The sequence below is a fragment of the Hypanus sabinus genome, chromosome 6 (assembly GCF_030144855.1).
Source record: "Hypanus sabinus isolate sHypSab1 chromosome 6, sHypSab1.hap1, whole genome shotgun sequence".
In the NCBI taxonomy this organism is placed as follows: domain Eukaryota; kingdom Metazoa; phylum Chordata; class Chondrichthyes; order Myliobatiformes; family Dasyatidae; genus Hypanus; species Hypanus sabinus.
The window spans coordinates 76,800,545-76,812,810 of NC_082711.1; the positions used below are offsets into that span (position 1 = coordinate 76,800,545).

At 38.3% G+C, this 12,266-nt stretch overlaps 1 protein-coding gene across 8 annotated transcripts in view; it reads right to left on the reverse strand.

Annotated features, from left to right (window-relative positions):
• Positions 1-12,266, reverse strand: part of LOC132395595 (tensin-3-like) — a 320,946-nt gene that overhangs the window by 133,196 nt on the left and 175,484 nt on the right. For all 8 annotated transcript variants that reach the window (XM_059972423.1, XM_059972424.1, XM_059972427.1 and 5 more), the window contains 2 exons: positions 8,876-8,940; positions 7,166-7,249 (listed from right to left, as the gene is read on the reverse strand). In XM_059972423.1, the coding sequence (XP_059828406.1) occupies positions 7,166-7,249; positions 8,876-8,940 (149 nt within the window). The remainder of the gene's footprint in view (positions 1-7,165; positions 7,250-8,875; positions 8,941-12,266) is intronic.

Here is a 12,266-nt window from a genome sequence, read left to right on the forward strand (position 1 = left end):
ATGTCGGGACAGGATATTGGTGATGTTCACACCTATGAACCTGAAGCTCTCGACTCTCTCAAGCTCAGCATCATTGACTTAAATGGGAAAGTGTACATTGCCCCCATTCCTGAAGTCAGTGACCAGATTTCTTGTTTTGCTGTCTTTGTGGGACAGACTGATATCATGACACCGTATCTTTCGGCTCCCTATCTCCTTTGGGTACATCAATTCATTGTTATTTTATAAACAGCCAACTAGGGTAATATCATCTGCAAAGTTGTAGATGGAGCTAGAGCAGAAACCGGCCACACAGTGTTGAGTGTAAAGGGAGCAGAGTAGGGACTGAGGATGCAACATTGAGGATTATCATGGCGAACCCTGCACATCATGTATATCCTTACTGATCGTTGTCTGTTGATCATAAAGTCAAGGATCCAGTTGCAAAGAGAGGTGTTGTTTCACAGGTCCAGAAGTTTGAAGATGAGTTTGCTTGGAATTATGGTATTCAGGGCAGAGCTGTGGTCAATAAACACTAGTTTAATGTAGGTGTCTTTATTGTCCAGGTGCTCCAGAGATGAGTGGAGGGCCATGGATATGTGCCATGACCAGCCTCTCAAAGAACTTCATCATGGTGGGCATCAGAGCCACGAGGTAGTTGTAATGAAGGCACCAGGCCCTGCGTTTCTTAAGTGCTGGGATGATGATGGTCTTCTTAAAGCAGGTGAGAACTCAGATTGAAGCAGGGTAGATTAAAAATGTCTGCAAGTACCCCCCTCAGCTGATCTGTGCACAAAACTGACTGTGGGTCAAGTCCACTGGAGGTTGTCAGGATGGATACTGACATTCCAGTCGCCTTCTGTTCAAAGCATGCATAGAATACATTAGGCTCACTGAGAAAGGATGTGCTACTGTCAGCGAAACCTCCCGACTTCGTTTTGTAGCCCATTATAGCATGTAATCCCTGCCCCAACTGACAATTTAACATAATTCTGGGATTCCAGCTTGGACTGATATTGAATCTTGGCATCCCTGTTAGCTTTACAGAAGTCATATCTTGATTTGTTGTAAAGGTCAGGATCACTTGAAAATGCACACCACAGTCCAAGACTGTAGTAAGGTTCATCCATTGTTTCCACTTTGAAACACCTGAATTGTCCTCAACAACTCAATTATACACAGTCCTCAACCTCAACACACTTGCTGATGAGGACTGTGACAGTGGTAACTCATTCACCCTGCCCACTGAATCCTTGAGCATGGACCAGCCTACTGACTCAAAACAGTCCTGTAGAGGCTCTTCCACTTCCTCATGACTTTCCGTGCTGGGTTCTCAGATTTCAGCTTCCATTTGTCATAAGCACACCCTGGTCGTATGATTTAGCAAGAGTGGGTCCGTGGAGGGGTGGCTTGGTGATGATAGCATAGCAATTGTTAAGGGTATTTGGACCCCTGGTGGGACAGGAATCATGCAAGTAGCATTTTAGTAACACACTCTGAAGTTGATATGCTAGAGTTGCCAGCAACAATGAAGAGGGCTTCAGAGTATTCTGTTTCAAGACTGTTGCCTCTTTCAGTGCCAGCTTCAGATCCACTTGGGGTGGTGAGATGTAGTGCTCTCGTCAGGATTGTTGAAATGAGCTCCCATGGCAGGTTACATTGGTAACACTTCATTCTACAAAATTCCATATTGGATGAGCTGGCTGAGCAGAACTTGCCAGCACCACACTGCCTGAACACCACGAGGCATTAACAAGCAAAACCTTCCACTCCAACCTTGCCCAATGATGCCATAAGGTGAATCTGTTAAATTGAGAAGCCTTCAGGAGATATGGCACAGTCCAGGGAAGCAGGTGTAAAGTATATTTCAGTGTGACAGTGCACACAGCAGTCCCTGAGAGGAGGTCCTTTCTAATTACAGAAGGTAGACATTTGTAATGTATTTTTGGTACACAAGTCTCTGAAGACAAAGAGAGACTGCAAATGCTGGAATCTAGAACAAAAACAGAATTTTGGAAACACACAGTGGGACGAGCAGTGTCTATGGAATCAAAAGGTGTTAAGTCACTGTTTAGGATCAACAGCCTTCATTAGGACAGAGAAAAATAGGAAAGGCTGCCAGATTGCTGGTACATTGCAGGGCTTTGGAGAATGGAGACTGGCTTTGATGGGTAGAACCATTTGGGGAAGAGCTGAGAGACAAATGGAATCAGTTGGATGTAGGGACGGGAGGGTTGAACAGAGGGAAGAAAGGGCCACGTATGGGATGGGAGGATCTGGGTAGCCAAAACTGGAAAATTCAATATTCATACCATTGATTGTTAGTTACTCGTGCAATATGAGATGTTAGTTCTTCCAGTTTGTGTTAGGACATTCTGATGAAATGAGGAAAGCTAAGTTCAGAAAGTGTGTGAGTGAGAAGGAGAGTTAAAATGACTTGCAGCTGGAAAGTCAAGACATCCATTATGGACAGAGCACAAGACAGAACAGTTGCCACATCCACATTTGGTTTTACCCATTTAAGGATGCACTTGACAATCAACAAATGCAGTAGTTTGGGGGGGGGGAAGACAGGTGAATCACTGTATTGATTTGAAGGACTATTTAGGAGGCAGTGATGGGTGGGGGTAAAGTGTTCAGAGCAGATGTGCAGAAAATGGAGGAAATACATGTGAAAGCTCCATCAAATATGGTCGAAGGGAAGCCTCACTTCAGGAAGTAGAAGAGCATTTCAGAAGCTTTCTTTTTTTGGCTGATGGGAGCTGGAAAAATAGTTAGGCATTCCTCCTAAATTAGCTATAACTTTCTTCTTATTTGTTTGTACAACCTCAGGTCAGGGTAAGTGAATGCTCCATCATTGTCAAATTTTATCAACTAGAGTCCATGCAGTCAATCTTTTTCTTTTCTACGGCATGAAAGTTCACACATTCAGACAGAGGTCTTTAGTGAATATCTGACTTTCACTTAAAATCAGCGAGTCATACTGCATGAAAATAGGCCTTTCAGCACAACCGGTCCATGCTGGCCAAGATCTACATCTAAGCTATTACCATTTGTCCATATCCCTACAAAACTTTCTTAACTGCAAACCAGTTCAAGTACCTTTTAACTCACCACAACACTTCCTCTGAAAGTTCATTCCAATTACTAATCTCTCTCTGGATGAGAAAGTTGCCTGCTAGGTCCTCATTAAATCTATGCTCTCTGGTTCTTGATTCCCCAGAGCTAAGAAAAAGACTGGGAACATTGACCCTATCTATAACCCTCATAGTCTTATACATCTCTGTAAGATCACCATGCATTCTCCTACCCTCCAGTGAAAATGTCCCAAGCTGCTCAACATCTCACTCAAATCCTAATAACATCCTTGTAAATCTCTTCTCCACTGTTTCCAGCTTAATGGCATCTTTCCTGTAGCAGTGTGACCAAAACTAAACATAATTTTCCACATGTGGCTTCACTAGCACCTTGTACAACTATAACCCCCAAAGATTTTTTCACTTTCCCTGTGATGGAACTTTCAGGGAGCTACGTATTTGCTCTCCTAATTTGCTCTGTTCTATAACATCTTCTATAATTGTTAACTGTGAATGTCCCACCCTGATTTGTCTTCCCAAAATGCAACACTGGCAGCACATCTGTATTAAACTCCATTTGCCATTCCTCGGCCCACTTACCCAGCTGATCAAGATGCTTCTAAAAATCCTGATAACCATTTTCACTCTCAATGACATTACCTATTTTAGAGTCATCTCCAAACTTACTAACAATGGCTTGTACACTCTCATCCAAGTCATTGATACAGTTGACAAATATTTATGGGCCTAGCACCAATGCATGGGTAACACCATTCATTACAGGACATGAGTTCAAGAAACAATCTTCCATTTCCCTCGCATCTTACCATCAAGCCAATTCTGTATTGAATTAGCTAGCTCATTCATGATCCCTTGCAAATTAACCTTCCATAGCAGCCTACCGAGTGGAACATTGGTCCATGGTTTTTTCCCTCGAAGTGGAATCAGAGGAGAAATACTCACTGAGGACCTCAGCTTTCTCCTACAGCTTCACACAATGATGTCCACTTTTGTCTTTGAAGGACACTTTTCCCTCTCCCTAGTTACTCTTTTTCCCTTAACGTACTTATAAAATCTTTTTGGATTATCCTTCGTTTTCTCTGCCAAATCTATCTCATGTCCCATTTTGTCTTTCAGATTTTCTTCTAAAGTATACACCAGTATCTCCTATATTACAGGGAATCACCTGATCCCAACTGCTTGTACCTGATACGTGACTCCTGCTTTTTCTTGACATCACTATGATGCATCATCCAGGGTTCCCTACACATCATCCTTGTGTTTCACTCTAATTGGAATATGCAGATCCTGAACTCTCAAAATGTCTTTCTAGAAGCTTCCCACTTGCCAGAAGTCCTTTAACCTGCAAGTAATCTACTCCATCAAGTTTTGCACTTTCTTGTCCAATACTGGTATTTTTCAGATTCAATAAATTTGTGTTTTAGGTTTCGTTCTGCTAAGAATTCAGTATTTTAAGCAGAGGAGGTTAAGAATTCAAATTTGTACAAAATATTTGCTTAGAACAGACACCATTTACACCTCTTTTATTTGAAAAGTTACTTCAAATTTTGGAGTCACTAATTTGTTTAGTGCACTTCCAAAATTAACAAACATGCTCTCAAATGAAGCTTTTTTTTCCTTAACAAGTCATAAAATTCCTGAAAAATTACATATTTTTGTTTGGTCATTACCCAAAATGAACTTACCACACAAAAGATTCAGTGCACCAAGAGTGGATACCAATGATCCAGTTTAGTAACTCCCTCCATTACTGTGCCAGTTCACATGTAGAAGAGAGATACCTGCTCCTATATGTAATTTCCAACAACACAATGTACTTTTAAATTTGCTCCTTGAATATCTATTCCTGAAGTATTCACGGGCCCTTGAAATTCCTGCAATCCCTTTCAACATCTTACACCTTCAACTGTCTGTGGTTTACATACTATATAGCAACAGATCTGTTTGACAGATCCTTAAAATCATTAAGCAAAGCAACTGAATTAAAAAGAGGGTTAATCAGAATTTGATGGCTACCTGAAGGACTTTTGATTATTGGAAATAGAAAGCCTGAATTAAGCTCCAACAGGACTTTCCAGTCAAAAAACATTTCATTGCCTCTGTGCTCGAAGTCAGGAAAGCATCAATGAAGATCGCCCTGTCAGTGACAGACATTCCTGAGACTGATTTTTCTCATGCGCCTTCAGGCAAGCCTGTAGCCAAGATCTTACTGGGGCCAGCAATCCTAAGTATGGATAGCTTAATAGTCCTTACTAAATAATTGTCAAGTAATCCACTTTAATGAAGAAAACATTCTGTGACTGGTCTCTTGCCAATGTGTGTTTACATTTTTCAAGGAGTGAGGTCTCACAACAGAGATGATTTGTTCTAAATTACGAAGTATGAACCTGAAGTTGATCTTGTTACTTTAAGTAATAGATTACATGTTTTATTATCCCACAGTTTAAAATTAGAAATAAAATTTCAACATATGTGCATTAACAAAATTATCTCTGTGATTTATTTTGGTATGAAAAAGCATGATTATGTTCAAAGAGTTAGACTTTCCATAAGAAAATCACAATGCTATGAGTATTGTTCTCTTATGTACTGCCAAGGCAAATTATCCTTTGAAGTAGCTACTCCATATATAACAGAGCTTTGGTTAGTTTAAGAATAATTATGATGCCAATTCAAAATGGGATTTTCCTTTCCCCAGATGGTGCTAAAGAGTCATCCTTAAATGACAAAAACAGCATTATTTTCAGTACAACCAACATTAATGTGATGATCAGTTGTAAATACTCAGAGGGACTTGCTGCCACATAGATGCTTGGCTCAGGTCAAGGCTCCAATTCAGACTGTTTTAATGGCATTAATCTCTCCTGAATGCATAAATCTTGTGTGAAATTAGCTTGAAATTTCTATCCAAAGGGCATGTGCACACCAGGGATCTGAAATAAATTCCAGTCTCCAGTAAGCGGGATCATAAAAAAATCCATATTTTCCAGAGTTATAATGAAGACGACTTCCACGTCATTATCCCACATTATTACTACTTCACTTTCATGTAACAGAATTAGTGAAATACTTCAGTAACACAAAGAGTCTAAGAGTGCAATAAAATTTCCTTCAGGTGTACCAGGCATGGAATTGCGATTGCAGATGTGCAAATCTAGGTACACTTTTGCTGCAATTGGCATATTAGTGACAGGAAAATATTATATTTTTGAAAAGGTTTTTAAAACTGTATTTACAGAACTGTACAGTGTACTTTCATGTGTATTTGTCATGGCAATGTTTTGCACATTTCACTTCCTTTTTCCAGCTGGGTCTGAAATGATTTATTCATTAACAGCTCTCCATTAACCTTGCATATATAAATGAGCCCTTTACCAAGGAAAGTAAACATTCTCAAATACCATCAATAAAAGGTTGCTTATTTACTTCATCGAGCACAAGTACATATTTTAAAATACTATATATGACATACTAAACCTTAAAAATCACTTGATACAAAAATATCATACAGCATTTCATTCATGCTCAAAAATGCTAATAGAAACAGCTTTACAAACACTATTGATTTAAAAATATATCAAGATGAAAATTCACAGATAGGCTATTGATCCCACAGTTGATTCCCATTTTTGCTCCTTGATTAATCTCAGCCAAACTAGCAAAAGAGCGCAGTTGACTGTGAAGGGTCTGGGCCTGAAACATTGACTGTGCTCTTTTCCACAGATGCTGCCTGGCCTGCTGAATTCCTCGGGCATTTTGCATGTGTTGCTTAGATTTCCAGCACCTGCAGATTTTCTCGTTTGTAAAAAACTATCACATCTGGTTGACATTGCATCATGCTAGGGTGTGAATAGGGGTGTTGATGGAAGAATGCAGGGTAACATCCTTCAGTCTTCCCTCTACTGTGGCAATTTTTTCTAACAGGAATCAACTATCAGATTTCTAACAAGTCTTAATTTTTATTTTTCATCCATTACAGATTTTCAACATATCTTAAAAATGGACTAGCTCATACCGCTGGTTAATCATTTTTCAATGACATCCTGAGCTCAAATGAGAATTCAAATGTGACAAATTCCCTGACTCACCGTTTCTGTGAAGGTTGCATTAAGGCAGAGACTTTATCATCATAGAACTTCTTCATGGCAAACCTGTCGAGAGCTTGATCAGCACTGTAATGAAAAAAACTTAAATGAGTGAGCATTAAGCATCAACAGCTAGCCCAGATGAACAGCCTTTCCGACATCAAAATTAAAGTTAATGCAAATTCAAAATTGTACAGATTATGAAGTGTGATCAGGTTAGATGCTCGACTGCCATATTTCTTAGCAACTATCTGTTGGGCAGCAAGAGCAAGATTCAAATTTTATAGCAAAGTAAAATAGTGAAGATAATGGGAACAATAAATACTGGAAATTCTCAGCAGTCAAACACCATAAAGAGAGAAATGAATATTTACTTTTCAGTTAGATGAATTTTTATTAGAACTGTTCTAATAAAAGATACCCAAGCTGACTCATTCTTTCTTTCCATGTGTTACCTCAGTATTTCGTCTTTTTTTAAAATTTTAATTTATTTTTATATTTATTTTGGAGGGTGCAGAAATACTGGTAAAGTCAGTAAATATTGATCATTTTAAGGCAGTAAATGGAACATACTTTTTTTATAAGATGGCAAGACTCAAAAAAAGCTAGGAGAATGGAAAACAGCACAATAAATTTGACAAATCAGAGTTTAATAGCAATTATTTATGATCTGATTACGCAAATACATCTAGGTACACCTGATAAACTAAATAATGAATGGGAAAGAGGACTTCAGGTACCTTTACCTATAGAGAAATGGGAGAAAATTCTCCAACTAGTTAACCCTTCTTCAATGCATGCGAGACAAACTTTGATACAATTTAAGGTGGTTCATAGGGCCTATATGTCTAAGGATAAGTTAGCTCGTTTTTATTGTCATATAAATCCTGTCTCTGACAGATGTAATTCTGAGGTAGCTTCCTTGACACATATGTTCTGGTCTTGCCCTCTTTTGGAAAAATATTGGAAAGACATTTTTGATATTATTTCAGTTGTTTTGATATTATTTCAGAAGTATTGATTTACAATGTCACCCTATTACTGTAATTTTTGGATTACCAGTGATGGTCTCTAGTCATTTATCCCCGTCAGCTTGCCGTTTGATTGCATTTGTTACATTAATGGCCAGAAGATCCATTTTAGTTAAATGGAAAGATTCTAATCCCCCTACTACATTTCAATGGTTTTCCCAAACTATAACATGTTTAAACTTTGAAAAAATTAGGAGTGGTACTGTTGATCCTTCTGTTAAATTTGAAGAGCATGGAGGTCACTTATTCAACATTTTCATATGATGTAAGCTGACCTTTTCTAAATCCTTCTCAATACCTTTTTGTTCGTGTATAGAGGAGTGGAGTTAATGACAAATAATGATTTTACCCAATGAAACATGGCAGCCCAGCCTTTGTTTTGTTTTGTTTTTTGCTTTTTTTAGTTTAGGAGGACTTTTTTTCTCTCTGTATAAAATTTTTTGAATCTTTTTCATGTTCAGTTATTAAGTGATTGGGAAGCTTATGTTTGTTATATGTTAACCATTATTAATGTAATCCTGATCTCTTTGTATTATTATCATTGTTATGTTTATCAATTTGAAACTTAATAAAAAAGATTGAGAAAGAATAAATTTGACACATCAACAATAAAGTAATGAAGTCCTCACGGTCATTGACAGGACCAACTTTAGCAAATGAATCAATCAACTTCAGGTATTACCTTGCAGAAATATTGGTGAAGTGCATATATGATGAAATAACCACTCCTATTCTTCCTTTACCTCCCTGGCGAGAGAAAAAAGTGAAACGAGTGAAACTTAGTTTCCGATTAGCACCTAAAAGATGCCAAAAGGTAAAAACATACTGTCTGCTTCTGATATCCATCATATGAATGATGTTTACAAGATTGATAAAGTGTGCACAAGGAAAAGGAGGGATATTAATTGTGGTTGGGAAGTATTTATCATACAAGTGAGCTTTTTACTGTAAGACTATGATTAACACAGTCAGCACCACCACAGTAGACAGGCAGTCAAGTGAAGCTCAAGGATTTAATTTGTCTTAAAATGAGGTATTTAATTCCCAGTAGAATTAAACTGATCTCCATAACAGAAAATTATGTAACATAGAATAAGTGAGACATTTTAAGCTTGGGAGCTTATTAAAACAAGTAACACTGACATTAAAGTGCTCACTTAACTGAGCAACTTTAAACAGTAATTGATATAAATAGTAATAAAAACACAAAGTTTTATTCAAATAGATGAACTACTAATAGGAGAATCTCAGCTGGTCCCTCAACACCAGCTCCACTGCAAAGAAAGCCCAGCAGCGTCTCTACTTTCTGCAAAAGCTGAGAAAACTCCACTTCCTACCAACCCCCCCACCCCCACCTATCCTCACCACATTCTACAGGGGCTGTATTGAGAGCATCCTGAGCAGCTGCATCATGGCCTGTTTCGGAAATTGCACCATCTCAGATCACAAGACCCTGCAGCGGATAGTGAGGTCAGCTGAGATCATCGGGGTCTCTCTTCCTGCCATTACAGACATTTATACCACATGCTGCATCCGCAAAGCAAACAGCATTATGAAGGACCCCAAGCACCCCTCATACAAACTCTTCTCCCTCCTGCCATCTGGGAAAAGGCACCGAAGCATTTGGGCACCCATGACCAGACCATGTAACAGTTTCTTCCCCCAAGCCATCAGACTCCTCAGTACCCAGAGTCTGGACTGACACCAACTTACTGGCCTCTACTGTGCCTATTGTCTTGCTTATTATTTATTGTAAGGACTACACTGTTTTGTGCACTTCCTGCAGTCCTGAGTAGGTCTGTAGTCTAGTGTAGTTTTTTCTGTGTTGTTTTTACATAGTTCAGTGTAGGTTTTTGTACTGTTTCATGTAACATCATGGTCCTGAAAACATTGTCTCATTTTTACTGTGTACTGTACCAGCAGTTATGGTCGAAATGACAATAAAAAGTGACTTGACTTGCCTACTACTTTAAGACCATGAGAAAGTAGGTCCAGCTACATCTTCCATGACATTTCATTATTGTAGTTTTGATGGTGGTGGAGGGTGGGACAGGTGAGTTCATAAGGCACAGTAAAAAGAACAATTACTGATAACTTGCACAGATTAGACTAGACTTTTCTCTGAACCTTACTCTTTCCCAGCTCAAATAAAGAACCATATCACAGCAAGTAGATTTAGCTTTTGTACTAGCTTGCTTACAGCAAAGAATGGAATATAATTAATTTCACTTCCATCCTCTTCTCAGTGTCATCATTAAAGTTGTACCCAGCTCAAATGCCCACTCTTCATGAGAGAAATGACAGTGAGTGTCTATGGGCCATTTGAACACTGATGTCATAACAGTTGAGACGGCATTCTTTAAACAATTCATTTCGATTTCTATTCCCAGCAAAAGTTATAATCAAAAGAGGGAATAATTGCTGATGTTTTATTCCATTCCTTAACTGTGGTTTGAAAACAACCGAGACTGGCTATCTCCCTTCTTTCTTTCCAGTGCAGATGTTGGGATCTGACCTGAAACATCGAATGTGCATTCCCCTCCATAGATGATGCCTGCCCACTAAATTTCTTCAATGCTTTTTGCATTGCTTGAGATCAATAAAGAACATTGGGAATATCTATGTTTTGAGAAATATTTGTCTCTACCAGAGAAGCAAGGAAGCTCTTTCTCTAATTTCTATAAAAATCTACTGTCTATAGTCTTCAATGTAACGTTAGAATATAAAATTCTAAACTAAACATATAGCTTAGCCGTGTTTCCTGTTTTTGAACCTTCAGCATTACCTTCCTATATAGTCAACAATTCAAAAATGTTCCTGACCAACATCGGACCATTTGGGAAAGTATGAAAATCAAATATTGCAAATACCAAAAATCTGAAATGAAAGAGTAAAAGTTATAAACAATGTTTCAGGTTGGATGCAGATGTTGGAATATAGAACAGGAAGGAACATGGAAAAACTGAGAGAGACAGGCAGTAACTGTGGAGGAAAATGGACAGTTAACATTTCAGGTTGAATGGATTGCAATGCTCCATTTTGATGACCCTTCGGGCGTGTAATTACTTTTACTGAAATTACACAGCTTTACTTTTCTGACATGCAGCAGTTCACTGAAATATTTAACTGTAAATATAATTAGGAAGCATAAGTTGACTCAGATAAATAACCCAAGACCCATATTTTGCACAAGGTCAGGTTAGTTAGACTCTATGAATAGGTTCCTCCTAGCTGAAGTTTAATCTGATTTCAGGGATATCATATCTGGCAAGGCCATTATATCTGCCACTATAGTTCAGACAAGGAGAGGGGAAAGAAACACACTATCAACTAGATTAAGACAATTTATGACACCCAATTTGTGAGCGAAGAATTTTAAAAATTTTGATTACATCACACAACCAGCAAATCAAAAAACAGTGGATTTTGGTTAATTAGGTTATAAGTTAATCGGGGTAACCACTTATTTGGGACAACTCTTAAAGAACAACAACTAATTGAGAAAATAACTTGGATTCTCTTTGTTTATTTGGGAATCTACGCTGCTTAATTGGGACAGGAGACTGTTGCTAAACAGTTTCTAACTAACAGCAGTAGTGTGCGGCCATTCAATGCCATGTTTAGAATAAACAGTTTTTAAGTATATCAATGTGTTCAAAAAGCAGTGACTTTTTTTGTCACTGATAGTTGGTGAGAAATAAGTAGTAAGACAATCCAGACAAAATGCTGGAGAAACTCAGCAGGTCAGGCAGCATCTATAGGAAAGAGTACAGTCAACCCTGAAGGGTCTTGACCCGAAACATCAACTGTAATTTTTTTCCATAGATGCTGCCTGGTTTGCTGAGTTCTTCCAGCATTTTGTGTGTGTTGCTTGGAATTCCACCATCTGCAGATTTTCTTGTTTGTAGCAAGACAATCCCAATTTTTTTTGCTCAGTGCAGTTTCAGGCTTGGAGATGCCAGAAATGACCATGAGCGAAAATGAAATGATTTTACTACTTCAGCATGTTCAGACCCATGAGGAATTTGAAGGTATCAACAATCATCTTGAATGGTACAATGAAAATTAAGTTT